This window comes from Artemia sp. Qi Xiang Cuo, unplaced genomic scaffold (assembly GCF_049724085.1).
Source record: "Artemia sp. Qi Xiang Cuo unplaced genomic scaffold, ASM4972408v1 HiC_scaffold_3310, whole genome shotgun sequence".
NCBI classification, from domain to species: Eukaryota; Metazoa; Arthropoda; class Branchiopoda; order Anostraca; family Artemiidae; genus Artemia; species Artemia sp. Qi Xiang Cuo.
Window position 1 is genome coordinate 35,788 of NW_028300702.1, and position 27,589 is coordinate 63,376.

The window sequence follows — 27,589 nt, forward strand, 5'->3', positions numbered from 1 at the left end:
TTTATCATCCTCAATATTCTCTTTGTCAATGAAATTACTCAGATTGTTCTCAAAGTATTCCACGGGTGAGAGACCAAATTTTCTTCGCGTCAATTTATAGGGTTTTGCCATTCTCTATAGAAAACTGTTTACAAGTCCTGCAATTATTGGCAGTAAAAGTGTGAAAAAGCTACCGCCCGCCTGAAGAAGTCGTTTCTTTTTAAAATTCTTTCCTTTCTTTTTAGAGGCCAATGTACGTACAGTGGAAAGGTGTTGCTTTACCTGTTGCTTAACTACTTCTGGCAGTTGAACATTGCCCTCGGTCAGATTTAAACAAAGTTCAGATATTAGATTAATGAAATCATGGTCAATACCATTTTTGAGTATGGCTTTTCTAAGCGAGGGTTTTGAAGTGCTTAGAACTGAAAATAAATGTATATGTTCATGTAGTTTCTTCAGTGTCATGATAACAACTAATAGGTCTTTTTACTGTTCAAGGGGGGATATACTGTAGTTTCATTGTAAAAAATGTCTGTGACTACACGCAGATCCTCGGGTATATTTTGATGAAGATCCAATAGGACGCAGCCGTAGGATTTATTAGTTACCTGATTGTTTTCGGAAAGTAGACTTTTAGGGGCGTCGGGGTATTTTTTCTTATTGAGAGTTATTAGCTAATTAGGATCACGAATAACTCTGTAGATAATATAGTTTGTACAGTTCAATGCAACTGTTCGCATACATTTGCTCTGATGAAAGAGATTGTGTAGAACCAGAGTAACGGAAATATGTTCATGATGAGAGTGAACAGTGACCAGTTGTAGCATTTCTTGGGAGCAATGTTCAATAGATTCAGCCAGATCGTCAATAATCAGCCAAGAGTTTGGTTCAATATTGCTGAAAACATCAAGTCCCAGTATGAGTTGTATCTACAACAACCCCGTCGTGGCAACTGTTTTTATATTGTCGCAAAACTCCTGTGAAATCAAGTGACAGCGTTAAATTTTTTTTGTCTCCTCTACAAACATTTTATCGCAATATGTAATTATCTTGGCCATGAGTGCTTTTCTTCACGATATTGGTTACCCAAACAGAAACAATCTGACTTGTTTTTTAAATTGATAAATGTTCCCTTCAATAGTTCACATAGACAACCAACTGTAGACTATACTTGCCTAATGACTAAATAATTTCCCTATTACTACAACTCCGTTCAAGAATAATAAGAACAAAATCAAGAGAGAATCATATTTTCTTTTATTATATGCATAAAAAACAGCACTTTATAAATACTACATTGAACATGAAAACACATTAAACATGAAAAAATAAACTTTTTTTAAATTTGTTAATAATAAAAATTACAACATTTACATAAACACTAGAAAAAAACACTTTAATAAATACACTTTTTTTAATTTATTTATAAAAAATACAACATTTATTAGAGTATGCACACACACACACTTAAAATAATAATATCACGATTATTTACAACATTTTAAATTTGAAATGGGGTCCCCCCGGGGGCTGCCACTGCGGCGGCCGAGGGCCAAGGACGGCCGCTGCGGCGGCCGGGAAGCGCCACGGGCCGGGAAGCGCTGCGGTGGGCTGGGGCGGGGGCATTAAATAGTGGAAATTGATCTACCTTGCACACACATTGAAAATGGTTTGTGATATAAAAAAAAGAATTTAAAAACACCCATCACCCAAAAAAATCCCTCCCACCCAAAGTTAATTTTTGTAGACCGAGTTGTTTTCTGTACTCTATACATTTAACTCGGTCTGAGATTAAATAGTGACCGTGTGGTAGTACCTTCACACCATCCTCAAGTACATAGACTTTGTCCGATATGGCCGACATGGCTTTTTTTCAACTCTAACTGTGTAGTTTTTAAATTGTAAAGAGCGAATCGCCATGACTTTCGTTCTTGGAACTAAACTACGTTCCACACAGTTTCTATACACACTCATGTCGAATTAATTTTTTACAAAGTGTTTAGGTACCCCCTTGCAAACTTGTTTGATGTCTTTGTTGTGTGTTTCCACACAGTATACCTTCGGCCCAGGAAACACACCACAGGATTTCAGATCGCTTCCCGTTTCAGATTTTAACATTAACAATTGATTTGGGGCCTGGCGTTTCACTAGCTCTGGATAGCGGAGTTCATCACAATTAGTGTAGTCCATTCGTGAGCTAATGTACTCGCCATTTTCCCAAATCAGTCAATACATTTTTAGTTTTGACTTTTAACAGGAGTGAATCAGTGTCCCCGTAATACACTTGAACTTGTCCCTCAATCGGCCACTGTACCTTGCATACATTATAATAAAATGACAACATGAGTTTTTTAGATATTTCAGTTATTGCACTCTCCCCTGCAATATTTTTCTTTAAAACAATGTTTCTTTTCTTGCGATGTAGGAGCACCATATTAGAGTCTATGATTGGGAACGATGTGAAGTTTGGATCTGCAATGATTCGAGTACAATCTTTGGGATTGGTTACTATATCACATCGACTTCTGTTTTGTACGCTTTCACACATTTTACCGAAAGCTGAGTTCAAAATGAGTTTATAGAGTTCTTTTTCAACTTTAGTTTTCGCTTGTGAGCACTTACTGACAAAGGTGTCAATAAACGTTTTCATGTAAGGCTTTTGATCAAATTGGAGGGCTCTATGAATCTTTGTGACTTTGAAACTATTGGAAACCATCCATTTCAATAGCACGTGATGTACAACGATATTCTGTTTCGGGTTGAGGTCGGTAATAAGTTTTTGCTTTGAAGGTACCAAGTGCATACTCTCATCCTCTACTAAAGATGAATTGTAGGGACTCAATAAGCCCCTACCTACCAACCAATTCATGCATGGGAAGGTAAAGTCTTTCACCGAGTCATGTATTCCCATGGGTATTTTAACCGTCAAATACAAAATAACATCCCTCTGACCCATTCTGTTCAGCACTAGCAATGTTGAGAACATTAGAAGCACACGGATTGTCAAGCAATTTATAATTGCCACACGGCAAACAGTAGTGAGACAACGCCAATGAACAGGAGCAATTTAGTTCCAAAAAAACTGGACGCAGTGTTTATTTGCATAATGTCCAGGTGTTTTAGTATACTTGATACGGTCCCTATGAAAAACATACCAAAACTTCCTAGATATCGCAACAGGCAAGTGTAGATCCACATCGGCGATCAGACTTATTTGTTCTTTGCTGATTTTACTAATAAATTACATCACCTGATGGGGTGTGGAAAAATAACACCCTAAATGCAACCCAAATTCCCCTTTGATTTTATCCGTATTTTTGCACAAAATGTCCAGAAGAGTGAGTACGTCACTGGCCAAGTATAGTTTACAATAGTCCCACCCAGTTTTACATCCCCCCTTTGCCCAAACCCTCTTAGCAAATTCATAGTCGCTAGTGGTGCACTCACTCTCAGTAAGAGAATTGTAAAAAGCTTCAATGGGCGGTAATGACACCTCATCTAGCCTCGAGGCAGAGTTGTAATAATCATATGCATTTATGCTCTAACGTATTAATAAATCATGCACTTCATCATCAAGAACGTACTGTTTAAAGAGGGGGGAGCTATCAAAATCGACGCTTTTCTGAGTCAGAATCAATTGACTTAAGGATTTGGGGAAGAAGCTGAAAGAGTCTAAAAATAGGTTTTGTTCAGGCACTTGTTACCCTTGCCAACTGGTTTCCATATAAATTCTAGCAGCAGTAGCTTCTTTGGTTGTTTGGTTAAGATATTATACGAAAAAGAACCATGTATCTAAACGTCAACTACAACTTCACCCTTGGCAATGCGGGCCAACGCCGGTAGAACAAACTAAGTCATAATTGGAATTGTGTATAAAAAGAGGCACGAAATGTAGTTTTCTAGCGGTTAAATTACACGACTGATGCAGATCCACTCCACAGTTACTCTCCCCCGAGATAATATCCTCTCAAATAAGATAATGGTTAATCACCTTCCTCCTCCCCTCATCCCCAAGACCCCCCTTCAATTACCCCTTGCAAACTCAACACAATTTACGATTTTTATTGGCACATATGTCATTTGGTGAAAGGAGCCTATGATAGTTTTTGTAAGGCAGGTGAGAAATCGCACCGTTCACTGTTTTAATTAGACTGACCAATGCCGAACGCATGCAGTCTTCACCGGCACCAAACTTCTCAACTAGTTCCATCAGTTACATGGTATTATTGGAATATCGTTGTGCATGAGCGTAAGGGACCCCTATAGATTCATGTATTTTAACAAGATTTTGGTTTGATGAATCGTAAACGTCTGTGAGTCTCGCTTCGCAGTCTAAAGCGATCTTATTGCTCTGTAGGAGCGTGTTTTGGAAATTCTTAAAACGTAAGATCGCTCTATCTCCGCTTACCGTTTCCACGGCCTGGTATCCATGACGTTTACAGTGTTTCATGTGATGCTTTAACTTTAAGTCAGAGCAAAATCTTGAGAGACATGTTGGACAATAATAGCACACACACCCATTTCTACTATCCCCCAAAACCCTACTAATATCCGTAATTGGATTAAAATGTCAAATTGAATCAGGCTCTGTGGGTGGTGTGTATAGAAGCCACACCCAATGTTCCACTGATTCAATTGAAGGAGCCCTCGCAGGAAATAATACCCCCTTCTTATCGGAACGGTGACCCTCCTCAAATTTGGTTTCATACTGTAACACCGTGACACCAATCTTTAAATGTGCATTAGCCTGTTCAAAAATATCTATTTCTTTTAGTGTCATGGTAAATTGACCATTTAAACAATTAAAATCTACTATGGGGAACTTTGAACCCTCCCTACCATTAACTGCCATTTCATCCAACTTTTTCTTAGATGCATTATCTCGAAGGGGTCTCTATGCAGCAATTCAAAATTCATATTTGAAACACTGTAGCCTCGTATCGAAACAGATTCGTTGTATCCCCTGACATCCCTCTACATCTGAATGATATATTAATTCAATATTCCTCGCTCCACCTCTTAAAATAAAATCCTTTTTAAATCTACAAATATTAACGTTTAAACTTTCAATAAATAAAACCACTGACCCACTACCCCCCTCGTTATAATTTTCCCATTTACTTTGAATGCTATGAACCCAATTTACAAAAACCTCCCCATACTTTGATAAATGTGGGTGAATTGCCAACATCTCTGGGTGCAAGTATTTCGAATAAAGCTCGCTCTAATTTTCATTTAAAAAAAATATTTTTAGTTCTATTTATGGTTTAAAACTGACCCGCACCCCCCACGCCCCCCGCAGTTGTTCAAGAATGGCTCGAATAGTATTAGAATATAAATGTGTAATGGTCAGGGGATCTGTTATTATATCCCCTGACATCAAAGAGTTAAATGGATCACCGAATTTGACACTGTAGACCTGGAAGTGGGGATACTTGTGATGTTGTTATATCATTATTACTACTACTAGCTGTATCATTAACCAGAATGGTGGGGGGTGACCGAGAATTGTCAATAGCACCGCCCCCAGTCTGTTCAATTGCATTGGATGGAGGGGGCATGAAATCCTCTAAACTAGTTAGTATGTCTTCCAGGGTGTTTGGGGATAGCTGATCAAGCCAGTCTGTATTGTCCTGTGACTGAATTTCTTTATGAGGACCCGGTTCAGATGCACTAGTACTACTACTAACATCACCTAAATGCTCTCGCATAAATCTATCTGTCCATTCCGGGTCCTCCACCATGTCAATGTCACAATTTAGATCGTCTAGGCAGGCCATGTCCCCAAAACAATCATTTAGAAAACCCCTATGCCACTCCATATTATCAAGAACTAGTGTAGGCTCATCTCTAAATTCCATTGGTGTTGCAAAGATTGGTTCAGGTCCACGAAAAAAGGATGTTTCATGACCTGATGAAGATGACGCTGCTAATTCATTAATCTGTAGAAAAAAGGGTTTTATTTTCTATGTGAAATAACCATTATTTTTTTAAAGTTTAAAAACTATGTTCATTTTTCACCCCATGCTCAAAAACTGAATTTCCCCCCTCCTAGCATTATTTTAACTAAATACTTGCCCCCACCCCCTCCCCAGAAAGTTCAGAAAGACACAATACCCTACTTATGCTGAAGCATTTCAAGTCAGATGTTTACCAGAATATTAAATAAGTACCATTTTTTACACCTCCCTCAGAACTTAATTTCCCCCTCCTAGCTTTATTTTAACTAAATACTTGCCTCCACCCCCTCCCCAGAAAGTTCAGAAAGAAGCAAAAGAGTGGCTTCTTTGACAATAAAAAAAATTTACATTATATTCATCTATCTCTGAGGGGGGCAGAGAAATTTAAAACCATGGTTGGGGCGGGGGATTAACATCTTAATATCTCTGACACACACTCTTACAGTGTTGAAAAATGGTGAGAAGAAAAGGCTAAAAAGAATTGGAAAGAAATAGTTAGATATGTCTATAAGCAGGTAGAAGGTAGACGTAGAATGCTTACATTTCCAAATTCAGACTGCACTTGAGTGCCGGATGGTCCTGGCAAAGCATGATGGGGGATAGATGGGACGGTGATGTCCGTTTCTTGCATAGATGTGGTGGCGGCTGCGATGTCACTGGCTTGGGGGCTTGGAGCAGCGGGGCACACCATCATGTGAGCAGCCATCCACTCTCTTTTCAGCTTTCTACCTTGCTGCATAGAGGTTTGTGCAGAGCTGACACTGGCGTGAGAGGCTCCTGGCATTAAAAGTTGAGTGGTCAATGGCTGGTCCAGAGCATGTGTAAAGGAACCAGCATATCTTATGATGGAAGGCCTTGCAGCTTGCATCGGTGTGACATCAGTCCCTCTTGCTCTCTTTTCAGGGGGAGAGTAATTGTCGGAATCCTCCTTAAAAAAGAAAAAATATTTAGTATGAAAAAATGATTCCCCTTTTTTACAGAAGAAAAATTAGTACACAGCATTTTACAGAAGAAAAATTAGTTTACAGAAGAAAAATTAGTTTGCTAAAGACAAACTATTTTCTTGCGAAAACACACAAAAGTAGAAAAAATGTTCAATGTTCCTTTAGTACCTACGCAATTAGACTAAAATGAAGATATTTATGCACAGTTTCAACTAGCTATGGCTAAGTTTGCTAAAGGCGAGCTATTTTCTTGCAAAAACAAAAAAAAATCAGAAAAAAATATCCAATGTTCCTTTAGTACCCAAGCAATAAGACTAAAAATTAATGTATTTATGCACAGTTTTAACTATCTATGGCTAAGTTTGTTACATGAGAGCTATTTTCTTGTGAACACACAAAAAATCAGAAAAAAATATACAATGTTCCTTGAGTGCCTAAGGAATAAGACTAAAAATTAATGTATTTATGCACAGTTTCAACTAGCTATGGCTAAGTTTGTTAAAGGCGAGCTATTTTCTTGTGAAAACACAAAAATCAGAAACAAAAATGTTCAATGTTCCTTTAGTACCTACGCAATTAGACTAAAAATAAGATATTTATGCACAGTTTCAACTACCTATGGCTAAGTTTGTTAATGGCGAGCTATTTTATTGCGAGAACAAACAAAATCAGAAAAAAAATGTTCAATGTTCCTTTAGTACCTACGCAATTAGACTAAAACGAAGATATTTATGCTCAGTTTCAACTAACTATGGCTAAGTTCGTCAAAGGCGAGCTATTTTCTTGCGAAAACACAAAAAATCAGAAAAAATTTTCAATGTTCCTTTAGTACCTACGCAATTAGACTAAAAATTAAGATATTTATGCACAGTTTCAACTAACTATCGCTAAGTTTGTTAAAGGCGAGCTATTATCTTGCGAAAACACACAAAATCAGAAAAAAAAATGTCCAGTGTTCCTTTAGTACCTACGCAATTAGACTAAAAATTAAGATATTTATGAACAGTTTCAACTAGCTATGGCTAAGTTTGCTAAAGGCGAGCTATTTTCTTGCGAAAACACAAAAAATCAGAAAAAAATTTCAATGTTCCTTTAGTACCTACGCAATTAGACTAAAAATGAAGATATTTATGCACAGTTTACACTAGCTATGACTAAGTTTGTTAAAGGCGAGCTAAAATCCAAAATTAATACAAAACTTAAAATACGATTTTAATATCAACTTTTTAGCATACTAAAACGTTAGACCCTATTTTAAATTGACAACATTGTTCAAACACCACTTGTGCTTTGCATTTCAAAGGATTTACTCTCGCTAATTTGACCAAAAACAATCTCTTTTTCAAAGTGTCTTGAATTACACAAACGCATCTAGCATTAATCTATGCCGATAACACAAGCGTGTGAAGTCTGTTTCTGAAATCGTCCCCTTTTTGTAACAGGATTAAACACAGATGGTTTTATCTAGACCGGAAAAAGAAAGCACACTCTATTTTAATAATGGGAAAATGACATTTTTGAACGAAAGAATTATTTGTAATGAATGAAATAAACTCGTAAACAGAGGGGGGAAGGGAAGATGGGGTTTATGTAATGGAAAAAAGAGCATATTTTACGTTTTCTATCGACTATAATCATCATATTGTAGAGTTTGTATTGGGGGGGGATATACCCTGAATTTGAATTTACTGGATGGGTGACTATGTAAAATGATTTTATTTGGAAATAAATTAAGAAAATTTAGTAAACTGAACTCACATTATAAATCGATGTAGCCATAGCTTCAAAGTCAATAATATCAAATGTGTTATCCATGGTGTGTTAAAACATTATGAAAATTTAATCGTAACGCATGCCCGTTATATACAAAATCTCCAGGACGAATGAAAATCACTCCTTTTATTCGAATCCAATTACCAATCAAGTTATCGTATATAGAATAACCTCCACTCTCTCTCTGATTAGCCCTAAAAAAATGGATGTTGCCTCAAAAACCACTCTGGTTGTTTTATACAATCTCAATTATACTCTCAAAACGTGTTTGACCACTTTATAGGTTTGCCCGCTTTTTAAAATGTGCACGTGAAACTGTAGTGTATATTCTTGTGAAATTCCTTGTAAGTTTGAAATATATAGCAAAAACCAGTCTGATTGTCTTATACAATTTCAATTATACTCTCAAAACGTGTTTGACCACTTTATAGGTAAAGGTTTGGTCGCTTTTTACAATGTGCACGTGAAACTGTAGTGTATATTCTTGTAGATGCTAGAGATAAGACAAATTACGCAAGCACTCGTCAAACCTTACACACCCTTACTACTGTTATCAACTAACCTAGATACAGTCTCTACCATCTATCTAACCCCCTTTCCCTGATTCCAACAATTACCTAGCCCTGCACGGTCTAATATATCGTACACCTGATTTGACCATGACTCTTCGTGGAATCATGTATATTTATATTTCCCTCGGTATGTTTCCGGTAATATATTTCCAGTATACCTGGTATATTTCTCCAGCTATCTCTGATCTCTAGTTCTTTTTGAAGAAAGGAAGTTTTAGGATAACTTAACATGATAGACCAACTAGAACTGAGTTTTGATCTCGATTATTATATTCACTTTAGTTATAATTTTAGACAAAACTACCATGTTATTTACTTAAATTTGTTTAAAGCAGGTTTTAGCAATCAGACGCTAAAAAAATGCACCATTCCTCTCAGTAATATCATGTTTTTTTTTGTTGTTTTTTTTAACATCATCTAAAGACACCACTGAACAAAAGAAAATCAACAACCTTAAGGTAAGGCTGATGTTCCATATGAAACTTGCGATTTTGCTACAAGTCTACTGCTATAACTTCCAATGAACTGACTAAATACCTATATCTTTGTGTTCATTATTTTCAGGTTTTCCCAATCACCAAACCAGGATTATGGTAAAGTTTAGACTTATCTCTTACAGAATGACTAAACTTGCTTAACAAATAAGGCAATTCTCCTTTTACAACGGTTGTCAATCTGGTTTTAACGTATTTTTCAATCTAAAAGATATTATTCAAAAAGCTAGTTTGATTGTCTAAAAAGCTAGTAGATGGCTCTTGCGCCGTTCGGCAATGCAGGCCATTATCTTAGTTTAGTTTTTATTTGTGCCCTGTCGTTCCTGCTTTTGCTAGATTAAAACCGTATAGACCTTTTCAGTGATTTTTCAGCAACATTTTTTACTCCAATGTGTTACTCTGTAACACCCGATCCCTCTCTGACAAAATGGATGAACTTGAAACTGTCCTGCGACAAAATAACATAGCTATTGCTGCAATTACCGAATGCTGGAATGTGACTGAACAAAATTGCTCAGTCGCTGGCTTTGCCACTGGATTCGTGACAAGAGAAGACAGAGGCATAAACCGCAACAGTGGAGGCGTTGCTATTTTCTGCAGGAACTATATTCCCTATCGGTTCTTGGACAACCTACAAGATTCAGACCATGAGTTTCTATGGATTTACACAAAGCCAAAGTCACTACCTCGCCATTTCTCTTGGGTTATTTTATTGGCAGTTTACTACCCTGAGAGTGCCAAAAATCGTAAAGAACGAATTTTACACCTCCAAAAAGGAGTAAACTATTGCCGCACCAAATTCAGTTGTCCGGCCTTCGTCTAATGTGGCAACTTTATCCAAATTAACTGACAGTAATTGGCTCACAGCTTCAGACTTAAACAAGTTATAAAATATCCAACCCATATAGCTTGTCGAACATTGGACCTGATCCTAACCAAGTCAGACGAGTTGTACACCGACCCGGTCTGTTTGAGTGCAGAAAAGACCGAAACGACCACAGTTGGTCGTGTGTCCCACCCCTGAGTCAAATCTTTGTGCTTTCGGACGCTGGATCAGCCAACATGATTTCTCAGAAATCATAAATGAGCAGAATCTTGACAAGAAGACTCAGCTTTTCAACTTCGTCTTGTACGAAAAATACAAGGAGCACTTTCTAACAAAAACAGTCTATAGATCTTATACTGACCGACCGTGGATCGCACCTGAGATTAAAGCCCTTATCAAACAGCAGGCCAGTCGCATGATGCTAGATTGCGCAACAAGGCCGTTGCTCTTATTCAGTAACAGCAAACAATGGCATGATTCAGTGAAAAGGTTAACAGGTAAAACCCGTGATCCTCACTTAAAAATCCTGAAAGAGGACGACACTTACGTAACAGCTACTGAGGTTAATGTTTTTTTGCTGGTATTTGCACCACTTACCCGAGTTTCTCACAAGAGGACCTAGATTCAGTCCTTGACACTAGTTCACCTTGTGAACTTTCACGGCCGTCAGTTGAGCCCCATCAAGTATGCACAGATCTACTGAAGCTCAAACCTCGTAGCTCCTCATATCCTGGAGAAATCCCAGTGCGTCTACTTTGTGAATTTGCGCCCTTCCTTGCTACCCCTCTCACTAGTATCATTAACCTTTGAATAGCACTCGGCAAATTTCCCAACCTCTGGAAAAAGTCCTACATCGAAGTTACCCCTAAGAGATCTCCGCCCAAATCATGCGATGACTTAAGGCCAATCTCGCTGACTCCCTGCATGGCCAAGGTAATAGAGACCTTCGTTGCAAGACTGCTGATGAGTGATATAGAACCAAATATAGACCCTTTCCAGTACGGATGCCTCAGTGGCTACAACTCGTCAGTGTACTTAGTGCGGCTGTACGACGACATTCTATCGTGGCTCGAGAAAGGGGAAAGCTTCGTAGACTTGGCCCTCGCTAATTACAGAAAAGCCTTCGGTTTCATTAAACACATTATCGCTCTAAATAACCTAAGTGAAAAGGGCGCCAAAAGTGACTTGCTGCGTCTAGTCGCTGATTTTCTTTCCCAGCGGGAGCAGTGTGTTTTCGCTCTTAGCGAAGACAATTCAAATTCTGCATTTCTCCCAATCACTTGCGGTGCCCCTCAGGGCACTAAACTAGCCGGAATTATTTACTTCGCTGTGATTAACTTCATCCTGCGTACTTTCAAGGACAGATATAAATTCGTTGATGATCTGTCATTCTTACTCAAATACCTACTAGAAGACCAATCAGCGACCCGCTTTTTGATCTTAGTCTACCCACGGTTTTTCAGAATGAATGCGAGCGAGCTAGCCTTACCCTCAATGAGCAGAAGTGGAAGGTGTTGCGTTTCAACCCTCTTAAATCGGACTTTCAGGAGCCACCTACCTTGTTTAAAATAGTTGGCAGTGAGAAAATGCTGGGGGTAATTTTCTCAATTGACTGTAAGTTCAACAACCCCTTAAGTGACCTTGTGCGAAAAGGGTATGTATCACTGCAGTCACTGATTACCATGAAGCAGTTCGGGTTCAGTGTGAATTCCATGAGGGTTGCCTTAAGACTTATATCCTACCCATCATTGAATATGCATGCCCAGTTTGGGGCCCTAGTGTACAGTTGAGTGCTGCGATGTGTCAAGATATCGAAACTATCCAAATATGGGCTTTTAAGATTATGCTGGGTCAGGCCTTCACTACTTATGACAATGCGCTTAAGGTTCTTGGCCTTGAGTCGCTTTTAAACCGCCGTCAGAGACTTATTTGCCAGTTCGGCCATTTTTTGCTCCGTAGCAGCAAACACAGGACGATCCTGGCCCCGCTAGCCCCCGTTACATCCCATACCCGGAGACAATACAAGCTCAACCCAGTGACATGCCGTACGAGTCGCAAAAAGTCGAAAAAGGGGACAAAGCATTCCTTTGTCCCCTTTTTTACAGACATGGTCAACAAATCGTAAGAAATGTAATATGGTTTTATTCATTTTTTATTTTCGTATTTGTTATTTAACTTTGTCGTATTTGTAAAAAACCTCGGTATTAGTGCTTTTAGCGCTAAAAAGAGTAAGTTTAATAAGACATGTCTATATAGTTGGACAAAGCTGAATCTCTACCAGCTACCAGAAAAAAGAAAGAAAAAAAAAGTTCTTTGAAGGGCACGCTCTAAAAGTTTGAAAATGGATTTCTACACGAATACCATCTAATTTGTAATTGCCCTAAATAAATATATAATTATTAAATATATATTAATCAAATATACCTAACTATTTTAAAGTCTTGGAATGCTTTCCCTTACCCCCTCCTCTACCGTGTAGTTAAGGATATGAAATTAGACTTTTACTTTGTACTTAAAAGCTTTCCTCAGTAATAACTGAAAAGCCAAACAGAAGACAACCTGTACCATTTCAATGCCCTAGATCCCCTTCTCAACACAAATGACGTCAGATAAAAATTGATAGATAGTGATTTTAATTACAACGGTGGAAAGGCCCAAAAATGCAAAGGAAACATAATATGACGAAAATTTATCATTTAAGTACCATGTAAAAGCTATAAGTAAAATACTATCGTGGAATTTAGGGATTATTCATAAATTAAAACTTGTTTTTCCTTCATATGTTTTACGGTTATTGTATTTTTCTCTGATACATCCGCATATTTTGTACTGTTCGTCTCTATGGCTTGGTACTTTCCCCTCAATACTTCGCCCGATACGTGTACTGCAGAATAATGCCATTAGATCATTTTGTGGAATAGGGAACCGTAATTCGGTCAGGTCAATGTACAATATAAATAATATAATGCCTGCAGCTGGATTGCATGATCTTTATGCACTGGTTTTTATGTACAAGTATTGTTATGGCTGCCTTCCAGACTGTTTTACAGGAATATTTCGGGAAAGGTCTAATGTTCATTGTCACGGAACTCGAACAAGTGGAGATATTGAGGTTCCTCGCCTAGTTTCTAGTGGCACTACTTTTTCAGTTATTTATAGAGGGGCTAAGCTGTGAAATAAGCTTGTCCCAAATACCAAAGAATTACCAATTAGTCAATTTAAATCTGAGCTACAAGGCTTGCTTGGTATGTATACTTTCGAAACAGACTGAGATTGATAGAATTAAAATTGACAATAATTGTTTATTGTTTTTTTCTTGCTTCGGGATCAGGATATTATGTTGTTTTATTGTGTATGAATTATTTATGTAAGTTCTTTTTCAGTACAGGGTTTCACTCTTCCTTTTTTTTTGCTACTAGCACACCCTCGCAAGCGACACTTGCCAACAAAGAGAAAAATCTCAAAAAAAAAAAAAAGCACGAGACTGTGACCAGTGGAGAGAAAAGAAAACACAAATGCAAAACAACGTGAATATTTCGCCTGTAATCAAAAAAGGCTTATTCACCACGAAACAAAAACAACAAAAACAGGATAAAAAAAAAACAAGATAAAACTAAAAACCAATAAAACCACCACAAAAAAAAAAAAAAAAAAAAAATGTACAAAATGTACAATTTTTCCCTACGTGGATCAGTTTGCGCCAATTGTACATTTTTTTTTTTTTTTGGTGGTGGTTTTATTGGTTTTTAGTTTTATCTTGTTTTTTTTATGGTGTTCTTCTTGTGTTTCTTTCGTGCTGAAGACGCCTTGTTTAGATACAGGCGAAATATCCGCGTTGTTTTGCATTTGTGTTTTCTATTCTCTCCACTGGCCACAGTCTCGTTTGTTAGTTTTTTTTTGAGATTTTTCTCTTTGTTGGTTTTTGTCATGGCTGGCCAGTTCGGCTTAAGATCTTTCAAGCGACACTTTTGGTGTACTACCGATTGATTTTGTCTCTGTTGTTTTTTTTTTGTTTTTTTTAATTGCTATTACTTAAAAAAAATATCTGCAGGCCTGGGGCATGGGGTAACATATATGAAAACAGCTCTCATAAATTAGAGGCTTTATACGCTCATTTTAACAGATAAACATCTTGAACTTTACTGAAACCAATCATAAGCAGAAATCCAATCTAACAAAACTAAAGGACCAAAAGTAAGGCCTCGAGCCCGTTGAGCAACGCATCTTATTCTAGAAGTAAAAAAAAAATTACAACAACGATTTAGACTTACAGGTCATAGTTGTAGTCTTCATCGTCAAAGCTAAGGAAGAAGGCAGCTTTTTCAATGGCGTCGAGAGAGATTTTATTCATTCCTTTGGAGAGGAACTGTTGTCTTGCCCGTGCCCATGTAGTACGCTCACCGGCAGTTAGAGCTGTCAATTTTTCTTCGCCTTTTTCTGGTGCAGAGGTGTCATCAAGGTTTTTCTGGAAAACACTAAAAAGAAAAAAACGCGTCATATGTTAAGTTTACCAAAACGTGTAAGGCTACCCAGCCTAATCAACGAATAAATAGATTTTGATACATAAAAAATCCTTTATGGCACAGCCTGAAGTTCAAATTCAAACACAAAAGGAGAGGAATCTTTTATGTTTATAAGCAACTACCTGCAGTCTCACTGACCAACAGTAGGCCAAAAGACATCGAAGTCCGCAGCCTATATTTTAACCCCAGAATATTTTACGGGTTGGTTGAATTCATTCCTGCGTATCTGTATCCTCTTTGGTTCATTTGTTCAGATACCAAGATGTTTTATTTCTAAACAAATGTTTTAAAAGATATTCTTTGATAGAAATAATTGTTCGTTAATAAAATCAAAAACGATTAAAAATATTTTTGTTTTTTCCGTTCTGTAAACATTTATGTCATTGATATCTTTACAGAATAGCCAATTTCAACATAAAAATCGCAAAGAAAAGGTAATTCTTTTGCCTTTCAGACACCTAATATGGCTTGCCTACACACAGTGGAGAGGGTCGGGAAAATACTATAGAACCATCCAAGGAACCTCTTTCTCCCATTTCTAGGCGAATAAAAAGAATACAAATCTGGAATTATAAAATTACCAAGTCGAAAAAGACCTTTAATTTGTTTTGAAATTAAGTTTCATAAGGGTTCGATGTTTGAACATGTTTTTTTTGCATATTTGATAAAAATTACTTATATGGATCTAGAATAGAAGAAACAACTAAATCTTTTTTTACTTTTTTTCTAAGCTTAAAAAAAACATTAAAAATGCTATTAATGAGGTATTTTAATCAGATTTAATTTATTTTCATAATTGTTTATAGAATGTTTTATCAGTAGACATGGTCCTCCAGAAGAAATTACAACTGCAAGCTGATAATGTACATTTATTGCTGGCATTTGAGCCAAATGACAATCCATAACAAAATGAGCTTGTACTCAACGGTATGGAACGGATTTCTAAACTTCCTCCTCAGGCAAGATGGCTCGAGTAAAGAAAAAAAAATCCGTTTCGGAAAAACTGAACAGATATTATGTGAGAACCTGGGATTAGAATATCGCAATATGACTAGGGCACTTAACCTCAATGACTAAAATTAATACCTTGGTTGAAACATTTGCAATCGAATAATTGGTTGATTTTTCTCCAACGAGACAACAATTACCACAGATGTTTACCCCCACATTCTGTTTTAATATGTTGCACCAGAACAACCAGTCACTATTTTCCAGAAGGGCGGTGCACCATCGCAACGGGAATTGCACATTTGTCCATCCCTGAAATTCAACATTTCCAAACAGACAGATTGGAAGGGATGGGCCAAGTCCATGGCCACTGTGTTTGCGAGATATTACTCCCTCGTCCTTTTTTTATAGGGCTACGTAAGTATATCAAACAAGATACAGAACATTCTTGACTTGTGGGAGAGGGAGTCCATGAAACCTCTCATTCCTCTGATAAAATTTGTGGCATGAAAAATACATTTTTCCGTGTTTGATTTAATTTGATCTAGCTGACTTAGCTTTAATAGCTAGGTTTTTCTCCAAGAGTATGTTCAGAGCACGTAAAAAAGGGCAAAAATGAGCATTTCTTTTATTTGTAACCAATTTTTTTTATTCGTTGGCTGGTTTCGCTCGTGGCCAATTCGTTCGTAGCCAATTTTTTCGTGGCTAGTTTCACCTCTTGGCTCACCCAATCTTTCACTCAAAGTGGAAAATTCAATGATTCACTTTTAGGTTAAAAAAATAAGACCATCTTTGTTCAATAATACAACTAGTGTTGTTTTTGTCTCACAATTTTGTTGGCATTCTATTTAATTTAAATTAATTAATCAACTGCATTAGGGTTTGCCAAATGAGTTAAAATTTTAAGTTTTGACATTATTGAGTTAAGAAACCTTATCTTCAAGAGCTTCAAACACAATACCTCTTACAAAATTAAAGACACTTTTTCTTTCTCTTTTATAGCTAGAAATACAAATTTCCTTGACTTCATACATTACTTCGCTTAAGAGATAAATTGGGGCTCTTTTAAAGTTAAAAATAAAGAAATTTCCAGCTCAAATTTTCGTAAAAATCATAGAGACTAAAAGAAGACTTTTTTTTTAATTTTCCATACACTAAAAAAGAGCCCTTAACTTTTTAGAAAAAATAATGACATTAAAATAATGATAATAAAACTTTATAAAGAGCCTTAGCACTACAAAATTTTCATTTTTCTACGAAAAAAGCGTCTTTCTCCTTTCTTTGCACGTTGAACAAGATAAATCACTTTTATTTGTCTTAATTGCTGTCTAGTCAAAAATTATTATTCTCTCAATTCAAATTTTCGAGAATCCTCATAAAACTGGAAGTTAAATTTTTCTCTTTAGGCTAAGAAAAAAGTTTTCATTTCAAGTTTCCTAGGAAATCCAAAAAAATAAATATTACTAGAAAAAGACTTGGACTATCAGAAGTTACGTACATTTCCAGTTCAGCCGGCTTCATCAGTCTCCCTTTATGGTAGAGGTTAACTTTCCAAAATTTTTCATTGCAGAAAACAGCAATATGCGTGCTATCAGGAAGATGAACTATCTTATCCGTTTCAAGCCCTGGAATACGTGTTGTGTTAAAGATACGTTCATACTCTGCCGAACAGAGTGGGACTATATTCTGAACCATTATCTGAAAAAAATAGCAATAGTAGATAACTCTGACAAGTCTAGTTACAAAACATGGATTTTCAATTTTGAAGATATTTGATAGGCTGCTGCAACAATCAGAAACCAGAAAAATTATGATATAATTACTCATTCCAATCCACAATTCAGAGTAGATACATTTAGGTACAAAGGCTCCAAGGATCAAAGGTGGTACAGAAAAATCTACCCAATGCCAACTACTTATCGACTTTTTGTAATATATTACAGTTTTTTCAAATACTTAAAATTTGGAAAAATGCGTTCTTACTAAACTGTTTGGAATGTCAGTGCATTACGAACCAAAGGAAATAGGTGAAATAATAACAATTTATGCACCGAACTTGAATGCATCAACAATATATGAAAAAATATAAAACAGCAGAATTTCACTTTAAGTAGCTTACTTGGATTTCAACTAAAATGAAATTAATCCCTTTCTTCGACCCCCTCTAGTCAAGTTTGGGGAGTTATGATATTCAGAAGCCCCTTGAAAATGCGGTTCTATATTTTGTAAAATATTACTGTTTTTTCAAATACTTAAAATTAGGAAAAATGTGTTCATATGAAGCTGTTTAAATGATAATGCACTACGGATCATTACTATTAACCAAAGAAAATAGGTGAAATAATAACAATTTACACAGCAAACTTAAATACATCTACAACTCATTAAATAACATAAAAAAGCAGAATTTCAAGGAGAAGTTCACTTCAAGTAGATTAGTTTGGTTTCAACTAAAATGGAATTAATACCTTGCTTCGACCACCTCTAGTCACGTATTCTGGGGAGAGTTTGAGTATTGAGGTACCTCCCCCCATGGAAAAGTTTAAACAGCAAAAAATATATAATTTTTAAGGCTTTTGTGGTAAAACACAAGATCACTAGTAATAGATAGACCTCGTCCAAAATGAAATCTTGGTTACAGAGCTTGTAACGTCAAATAAATAAAAATTCCAATAGGGATCAAATCCTTTTAATAGACAGTGATGATAACAGTAATAGAAATTCACAAAAATACTAGATATTTCGGTCACATATTCAGTGACCGTCATCAGTAGTAAAACTAAACTAAAACAATTTAAAACAATAGTTTATATACAAAATCAAGTAAAACTACATATTATTTAATTCTCCAATTCTTTTCAAAGCAAAGGCGGAAGCTAGCCTCTTTGACCTTCTTGGATTCGGTTCATTAGCGTTCAATGATATAACACTTGGACAGAGGTCAACTACATTTGGTGAATTGAACTTTACTTTGTCAGATTTTAATAAATTATCGTTGATAGAATCTAGCCCAAATTCACCTGTCTCCCGATTCAAAGCAATGTTCCTGAATAAGATTTTCTTTATTTCAAAAGTTTCACGAAAATGTTAATTTAAACCCCGGTCCCTAGAAATCAAAGAGACATTATCGAACAAAATAAAATGGTCTGGAAAATTGAAAATATGTTCCGAAAGGGTTGAAGTAAAATCTTCAGACCTAGAATCTTGCTTTAAAGCCGACGAAATTGAGTCTTAATGCTGTAATAATCTCGCTTCCAAACTCTGGTTAGTACGTCCCACATATGAGCTTCCGCAAGTACATGGGATCTGATAGACCCCACTTTGTTGCCCCAATGAAGTTAGATCTTTCCCAAAAGTTACGTACCTTAGAGAGTAATAATACTTTGGGTAGTTTTCTAAATTCTGGGAAGGATCTAACCCCATTGGGGCTAAATTCTATTTACGATAATTTATTAAAATCTGACCGAGTAAGGTTCAATTCACCAAATGTAGTTGACCTCTGTCCAAGTTTTATATCATTGAACGCTAATGAACCGAATCCAAGGAGGTCAAAGAGGCTAGCTTCCGCCATTGCTTTGAAAAGAATTAGAGAATTAAATAATATGTGGTTTTACTTGATTTTGTATATATTATATTCATATTTAAGAGTAACATGAATTTTAAACGTGAACTAGTTTATACCCTGAAGTGTTTCTATTTAAGGTTTTTACAAAAGTTTCAACGTCAATCAAGTCTCAGTATGTGCATTTCAGATACACAGTCTTTTTGCTTTTAACGAGCCTTCCGTTTGTCCAAGGGTGGGGGACCCTTTGGATCAAACTCAGGAGGTAAGGGCTGATTTGTTAACTTTTCACAAGAAACAAATTTTGGCAGTTATGATGGTTTGACTGTTGGTTGATTTGATGGTTTGATACTTGAAAAAGGCAACATAAATACATTAAAGAGTTAGAATGCGATTTGTGAAACGTAGAGACTTTAGAGAATAAAAATTATAGTCGAACTTAATCGAACTAAAATCGACTATAATTAAAAAAGTCGACTAAAATTAAATTTTAGTCGAACTTTTTCGACATAGATTTGTTTTTCGTTTAATGGGATAAAATCACCTATTTCCTATCAAATGTCCTATCAAATCATATTCGAAATCCCTTCTTTAATTGAAGGAAAATCCTTTCTTCCCTAAAAGAATACTTTCGTACCTTGAGAAAGTTTCCTTTTTCCTTACCTTCTGAATGATCCATTAGGTTTCTCGATAGCTTTAGTTGGTTTCTTTCTCTATAAGTCTTTTTTTTCTGTTTTCAGTATAATAACGAGTCTATCCCCTATAGACACTAGATGTCAATATTTTAAGTGTTATCTAAGCGTATTTTTCCTTTATGGGTAAGAAAAAGACACATCAGTGCTACTCAAGCTAAAATGAGATTTCATTCAATTTTTAAGATAAGAAAGAGGGCTGAAAACCTCCAGTAAAGAGCTTTCGACCATGATGATTCCAAAGGTATAATTCTTATTTCGATCCATTATTTTGATAATTTGCCTTATGGGCCTGTTAAAGTTGTAGTATCTTTTTTTTTTACTTGAGAACACACCTCTTCACTCCATATCACTCCAGGGGGATTTCCTGGCATGTTTTGAAAAACAGTAAGAAATTAAAACTTAAAAAAAACAAGTCTTTTCAGCTGAAAGTAAGGAGCACCATTCAAAATTAAAACAAACAAAGTATATGTTGAGGTTTGGCACCTACATTTCCAGATCTTGGATGGTATCCCCCCCCTCTTGCTCACCCTAATAGGAGTCTACTAGCAATATACAATCTTCGTTCTACCTGCATATTTTCTACAAGACGTCTAAATGATATCAGGTTTCTATACGTAACTTTATTGACAGTTGGAGTCTAATAATACAATGGCTTTGATCACCTTACTCCTTTTATAAGAATCTTTTTATAGATAATCTCATTTACAACTACAAGGATAGACGCTACAGTTAAGTTTTAAAATTCTTACCGGTTGAATTTCTTGACGTTCCAATGATCTCCTGAACATCATAGCAGAGTAGACAATGTTAGCAGCCCGCGTAGCCTGTATTGAAGAGGGATGGCGCAGAATGGCATCAATGCCATAAAAATTAGAATTGACCATAATAGGCGATCTTCCACGGAGATAAACATATTCTTCCCACTAATCGGAAACATAGTTAGTGGACCACCTAAAAAGAAAAAGAAACAGCTGTAACATGGGGTGGTTGATACTATTTTGACAATAGATTCTGAACAATAGATTTTATTGTACCCTACTAGGCTATAGTTTTAGAAACAATATTGTCGTGAGGAGCATCTTCATGTAGCAATGGAGCATCGTTTATGGTTGGAATTATGCGCTTTTTTCTTAATTTTATTTAGTAATTCGTTTTCCGGTACTTTTATTTTTCACAGATATTTTAAGTTAGCTGCAATTATCGTTCCATACCTTATTGTCTGTTTTTCTATATTTGAAAATTAGCATATATTTAAAATAGAATTAATGATTTAAGTGTAGTTAAATCCCGAATACCACTCTACAAGTAGCAGAAACAGCGCGAAAGAAGGAAAAAAAGAACAGCAATGATATTGGAGTGACACGTTTACGGAGCTTGGATTTTCTTCCTCTTTTTTTTTTTAATTTAAGCGATACATTTCATATATCCTTTTTATGTGAATCCACCGTGTGAGCGGGTTTGAAAACTTATCAGTGTTTTCACATTAGGATAGTTCAATATGAGTTGAATAAGGCTGCCCACTGAACCTTGACACAAAACGTGATTCCTAATGAAAGAACGTGATTCCGCTTTCCTGTATGTATCTTCTTATTTTTTAGTCGTTGCATCTTAAGAGAGGAACTTACTATTAGGTTTACCAGTCCAAAGGATTTGCCCAAGAAAGTGTTACCTGATGATTTTGGAGAAATTATCTATTCAGGGCTACCAGGAGAGCTTATAGGGAGCTGTAACCGCCCCCCCACTCTAAAGTTGTACATTCTATCGTATTTGCATAAGTTCTTCTTTAAGTTGGAATTACTTTAGGATGGTTGAGCTACAGGACAGGGCTTAGCTCCATTTAAACAAGGATTACCACAGGCTCTAGAAATTAAACAATATCAAAACAGCCCAAAAATAATTGGAGAAGACAAAGACGAATCACTAAAAATATAAACAAAACGCGTTAATACATTTTATTCTTTTTTTACTTTACACTGGGCTAAAGTAAAATACTTTCCATTTGTCACAATTGTGGACTCGTCAATTTTGCGTCCATTCTTTACTCTGTAAAAATTATCGCTTGTTTTCTTAATATACGGTGCATCCACTCTTATCAAACTGGAGGAGCCACATTTGTTTTTACAATTTCACTTTTTTTAATTTACATTATGCTGCAATGGCGTCAATTCACAAAAATACAGAGATAGGGGGGGGGGGTAAACGTATTTTCCGAGAACTAACGGGGTCAACTTTGTTATATTTCCAAATTTTCTCAATAATGAGCACCAAGAAAAAGGATTTTTAATGCAAATACTCCAAAGAGCATTTCTCAAAAACGAGGAGATCAAATTTCCCCTCCCTTCCTTCCACCCCATGATTGACGTCACTGTTGGTCTGACTACACAAAGAGATCCCAGTTCTACCAAAAGAACAAAGTTGGAAAGTACATACAGTTCTTTTATGTTTACCAATTACAGTCATTTACTTTTACTTTGCAGCAAGAGGAATGTGTAAGATCTAATCTGGCTGAAAAGGGTACAATAACTCAGTTTAACTACATTTTATGTACACAAATAAATCTTCTTTAACATGTATTGTGTCGTGGTGAAAGTATTTCTTCTTGATTTTTCTGCTAATGCACCACCTTCCTATGAATGATCCTTACTGACATAATCTTCATATTAATTCGGCTAAATCAAAATATTCCAGAGCTTCCACTTCTACTCCTTCAGTCAAAAACTAAATTTGGCTTCTGAAAATTGGCAACATCTCTAAATATGATGATCTATAGCACGAGGATATTCTACCGAGTAATCTAACAGATTCCATATACACAGTGACGGTTCTAGGTCTATATAGGGGTGGGGGCGGCTGCCTCCACCCAGTATTTCTGGCATTCGACATTAAATTCCTCTTATTTATATTTTTACATTCCTATACTATATCTTGCCCCCGCCCAGATTATGAGGTCTAAAATCTCTACTGCATACACACGGAGGCTTCTTTTAGGGCATATAAATGAAATGAGCTCACCTTTAGAATGGCTCTAAAAGTATTAAGGGACGCAAAAAAGCATAGAACAAGCATAAAAACTCTTTTATGGCTAAAATAAGCCAAAATTAAGCTGTTCTATGAAGATGACGAACAAATAAGAACATTTTCGAATCTTTGTGGATGGAAACTTATAGAAAACCCAGTATTGGCACGACTTCTATCCTGAATTGTGATTCATTTTTTTTTTCAATCTTGCGTTGCTCAGCAAGTTGTCGACTGGGGTAATTTGAAAGGCAGTAGGTAACAGGATGCATGGCACATGAGATGAGGCCAACACATTTGTTTTGGGTTTTCTGATGGTGATCAACGTAGTTGATGTGGTTCCGACGGTTATCGGATGGATCGTATACTTCTAATAGTTATTAACGTATATGATATGGTTCTAATTTTTATCAACGAAAATATGTTGGTACAACAAAACATTTTTTTGCCTTTCTGATAGACACGATTTTGATAATAAAAGCCAATTTTAATTACTTTTGTGTTTGAGAAAAGGAGTTATAACACATGTTTCCGATTAGTGGGAAGAATATGTTTATCTCCGTGGAAGATCGCCTATTATGGTCAATTCTAATTTTTATGGCATTGATGCCATTCTGCGCCATCCCTCTTCAATACAGGCTACGCGGGCTGCTAACATTGTTTACTCTGCTATGATGTTCAGGAGATCATTGGAACGTCAAGAAATTCAACCGGTAAGAATTTTAAAACTCAACTGTAGCGTCTATCCTTGTAGTTGTAAATGAGATTATCTATAAAAAGATTCTTATAAAAGGAGTAAGGTGATCAAAGCCATTGTATTATTAGACTCCAACTGTCAATAAAGTTACGTATAGAAACCTGATATCATTTAGACGTCTTGTAGAAAATATGCAGGTAGAACGAAGATTGTATATTGCTAGTAGACTCCTATTAGGGTGAGCAAGAGGGGGGGGGGATACCATCCAAGATCTGGAAATGTAGGTGCCAAACCTCAACATATACTTTGTTTGTTTTAATTTTGAATGGTGCTCCTTACTTTCAGCTGAAAAGACTTGTTTTTTTTAAGTTTTAATTTCTTACTGTTTTTCAAAACATGCCAGGAAATCCCCCTGGAGTGATATGGAGTGAAGAGGTGTGTTCTCAAGTAAAAAAAAAAGATACTACAACTTTAACAGGCCCATAAGGCAAATTATCAAAATGATGGATCGAAATAAGAATTATACCTTTGGAATCATCATGGTCGAAAGCTCTTTACTGGAGGTTTTCAGCCCTCTTTCTTATCTTAAAAATTGAATGAAATCTCATTTTAGCTTGAGTAGCACTGATGTGTCTTTTTCTTACCCATAAAGGAAAAATACGCTTAGATAACACTTAAAATATTGACATCTAGTGTCTATAGGGGATAGACTCGTTATTATACTGAAAACAGAAAAAAAAGACTTATAGAGAAAGAAACCAACTAAAGCTATCGAGAAACCTAATGGATCATTCAGAAGGTAAGGAAAAAGGAAACTTTCTCAAGGTACGAAAGTATTCTTTTAGGGAAGAAAGGATTTTCCTTCAATTAAAGAAGGGATTTCGAATATGATTTGATAGGACATTTGATAGGAAATAGGTGATTTTATCCCATTAAACGAAAAACAAATCTATGTCGAAAAAGTTCGACTAAAATTTAATTTTAGTCGACTTTTTTAATTATAGTCGATTTTAGTTCGATTAAGTTCGACTATAATTTTTATTCTCTAAAGTCTCTACGTTTCACAAATCGCATTCTAACTCTTTAATGTATTTATGTTGCCTTTTTCAAGTATCAAACCATCAAATCAACCAACAGTCAAACCATCATAACTGCCAAAATTTGTTCTTGTGAAAAGTTAACAAATCAGCCCTTACCTCCTGAGTTTGATCCAAAGGATACCCCACCCTTGGACAAACGGAAGGCCCGTTAAAAGCAAAAAGACTGTGTATCTGAAATGCACATACTGAGACTTGATTGACGTTGAAACTTTTGTAAAAACCTTAAATAGAAACACTTCAGGGTATAAACTAGTTCACGTTTAAAATTCATGTTACTCTTAAATATGAATATAATATATACAAAATCAAGTAAAACCACATGTTATTTAATTCTCTAATTCTTTTCAAAGCAATGGCGGAAGCTAGCCTCTTTGACCTCCTTGGATTCGGTTCATTAGCGTTCAATGATATAAAACTTGGACAGAGGTCAACTACATTTGGTGAATTGAACCTTACTCGGTCAGATTTTAATAAATTATCATAAATAGAATTTAGCCCCAATGGGGTTAGATCCTTCCCAGAATTTAGAAAACTACCCAAAGTATTATTACTCTCTAAGGTACGTAACTTTTGGGAAAGATCTAACTTCATTAGGGCAACAAAGTGGGGTCTATCAGATCCCATGTACTTGCGGAAGCTCATATGTGGGACGTACTAACCAGAGTTTGGAAGCGAGATTATTACAGCATTAAGACTCTATTTCTTCGGCTTTAAAGCAAGATTCGAAGTCTGAAGATTTTACTTCAGCTCTTTCAGAACATATTTTCAATTTTCCAGACCATTTTATTTTGTTCGATTATGTCTCTTTGATTTCTAGGTATCAGGGTTTAAATCAAAACTTTCGTGAAACTCTTGAAAAAAAGAAAATCTTATTCAAGAACATTGCTTTGAATCGTAACACAGGTGAATTTGGGCTTAATTCTATCTACGATAATTTATTAAAATCTGACAGAGTAAATTTCAATTCACCCGTGTAGTTGACCTCTGTCCAAATGTTATATCATTGAACGCTAATGAACTGAATCCAAGAAGGTCAAAGAGGCTAGCTTCCGCCATTGCTTTGAAAAGAATTGGAGAATTAAACAATATGTAGTTTTACTTGATTTTGTATATAAACTATTGTTTTAAATTGTTTTAGTTTAGTTTTACTACTGATGACGGTCACTGAATATGTGACCGAAATATCTAGTATTTTTGTGAATTTCTATTACTGTTATCATCACTGTCTATTAAAAGGATTTGATCCCTATTGGAATTTTTATTTATTTGACGTTACAAGCTCTGTAACCAAGATTTCATTTTGGACGAGGTCTATCTATTACTAGTGATCTTGTGTTTTACCACAAAAGCCTTAAAAATTATATATTTTTTGCTGTTTAAACTTTTCCATGGGGGGAGGTACCTCAATACTCAAACTCTCCCCAGAATACGTGACTAGAGGTGGTCGAAGCAAGGTATTAATTCCATTTTAGTTGAAACCAAACTAATCTACTTGAAGTGAACTTCTCCTTGAAATTCTGCTTTTTTATGTTATTTAATGAGTTGTAGATGTATTTAAGTTTGCTGTGTAAATTGTTATTATTTCACCTATTTTCTTTGGTTAATAGTAATGATCCGTAGTGCATTATCATTTAAACAGCTTCATATGAACACATTTTTCCTAATTTTAAGTATTTGAAAAAACAGTAATATTTTACAAAATATAGAACCGCATTTTCAAGGGGCTTCTGAATATCATAACTCCCCAAACTTGACTAGAGGGGGTCGAAGAAAGGGATTAATTTCATTTTAGTTGAAATCCAAGTAAGCTACTTAAAGTGAAATTCTGCTGTTTTATATTTTTTCATATATTGTTGATGCATTCAAGTTCGGTGCATAAATTGTTATTATTTCACCTATTTCCTTTGGTTCGTAATGCACTGACATTCCAAACAGTTTAGTAAGAACGCATTTTTCCAAATTTTAAGTCTTTGAAAAAACTGTAATATATTACAAAAAGTCGATAAGTAGTTGGCATTGGGTAGATTTTTCTGTACCACCTTTGATCCTTGGAGCCTTTGTACCTAAATGTATCTACTCTAAATTGTGGATTGGAATAGTAATTATATCATAATTTTTCTGGTTTCTGATTGTTGCAGCAGCCTATCAAATATCTTCAAAATTGAAAATCCATGTTTTGCAACTAGACTTGTCAGAGTTATCTACTATTGCTATTTTTTTCAGATAATGGTTCAGAATATAGTCCCACTCTGTTCGGCACAGTATGAACGTATCTTTAACACAACACGTATTCCTGGGCTTGAAACGGATAAGATAGTTCATCTTCCTGATAGCACGCATATTGCTGTTTTCTGCAATGAAAAATTTTGGAAAGTTAACCTCTACCATAAAGGAGACTGATGAAGCCGGCTGAACTGGAAATGTACGTAACTTCTGATGGTCCAAGTCTTTTTCTAGTATTATTTATTTTTTGGATTTCTAGGAAACTTGAAATGAAAACT

The 27,589-nt window shown here is 35.8% G+C and overlaps 2 protein-coding genes across 2 annotated transcripts; one reads left to right on the top strand and one right to left on the bottom strand.

Annotated features, from left to right (window-relative positions):
* Positions 1 to 14,793: 14,793 nt before the first annotated feature.
* LOC148938426 (carnitine O-palmitoyltransferase 1, muscle isoform-like) lies at positions 14,794 to 21,160 on the bottom strand. Its single transcript, XM_089107800.1, has 3 exons — positions 21,026 to 21,160; positions 17,518 to 17,717; positions 14,794 to 15,023 (listed from the first exon to the last, which is right to left on the bottom strand). The coding sequence occupies exons 1-3, from the start codon at positions 21,158 to 21,160 to the stop codon at positions 14,816 to 14,818; spliced, it is 543 nt and encodes a 180-aa protein (XP_088963926.1). The 3' UTR covers positions 14,794 to 14,815.
* A 2,709-nt stretch (positions 21,161 to 23,869) lies between these two features.
* LOC148938427 (carnitine O-palmitoyltransferase 1, liver isoform-like) lies at positions 23,870 to 27,504 on the top strand. Its single transcript, XM_089107801.1, has 2 exons — positions 23,870 to 24,004; positions 27,312 to 27,504. The coding sequence occupies exons 1-2, from the start codon at positions 23,870 to 23,872 to the stop codon at positions 27,486 to 27,488; spliced, it is 312 nt and encodes a 103-aa protein (XP_088963927.1). The 3' UTR covers positions 27,489 to 27,504.
* The last annotated feature ends 85 nt before the right edge of the window (positions 27,505 to 27,589 follow it).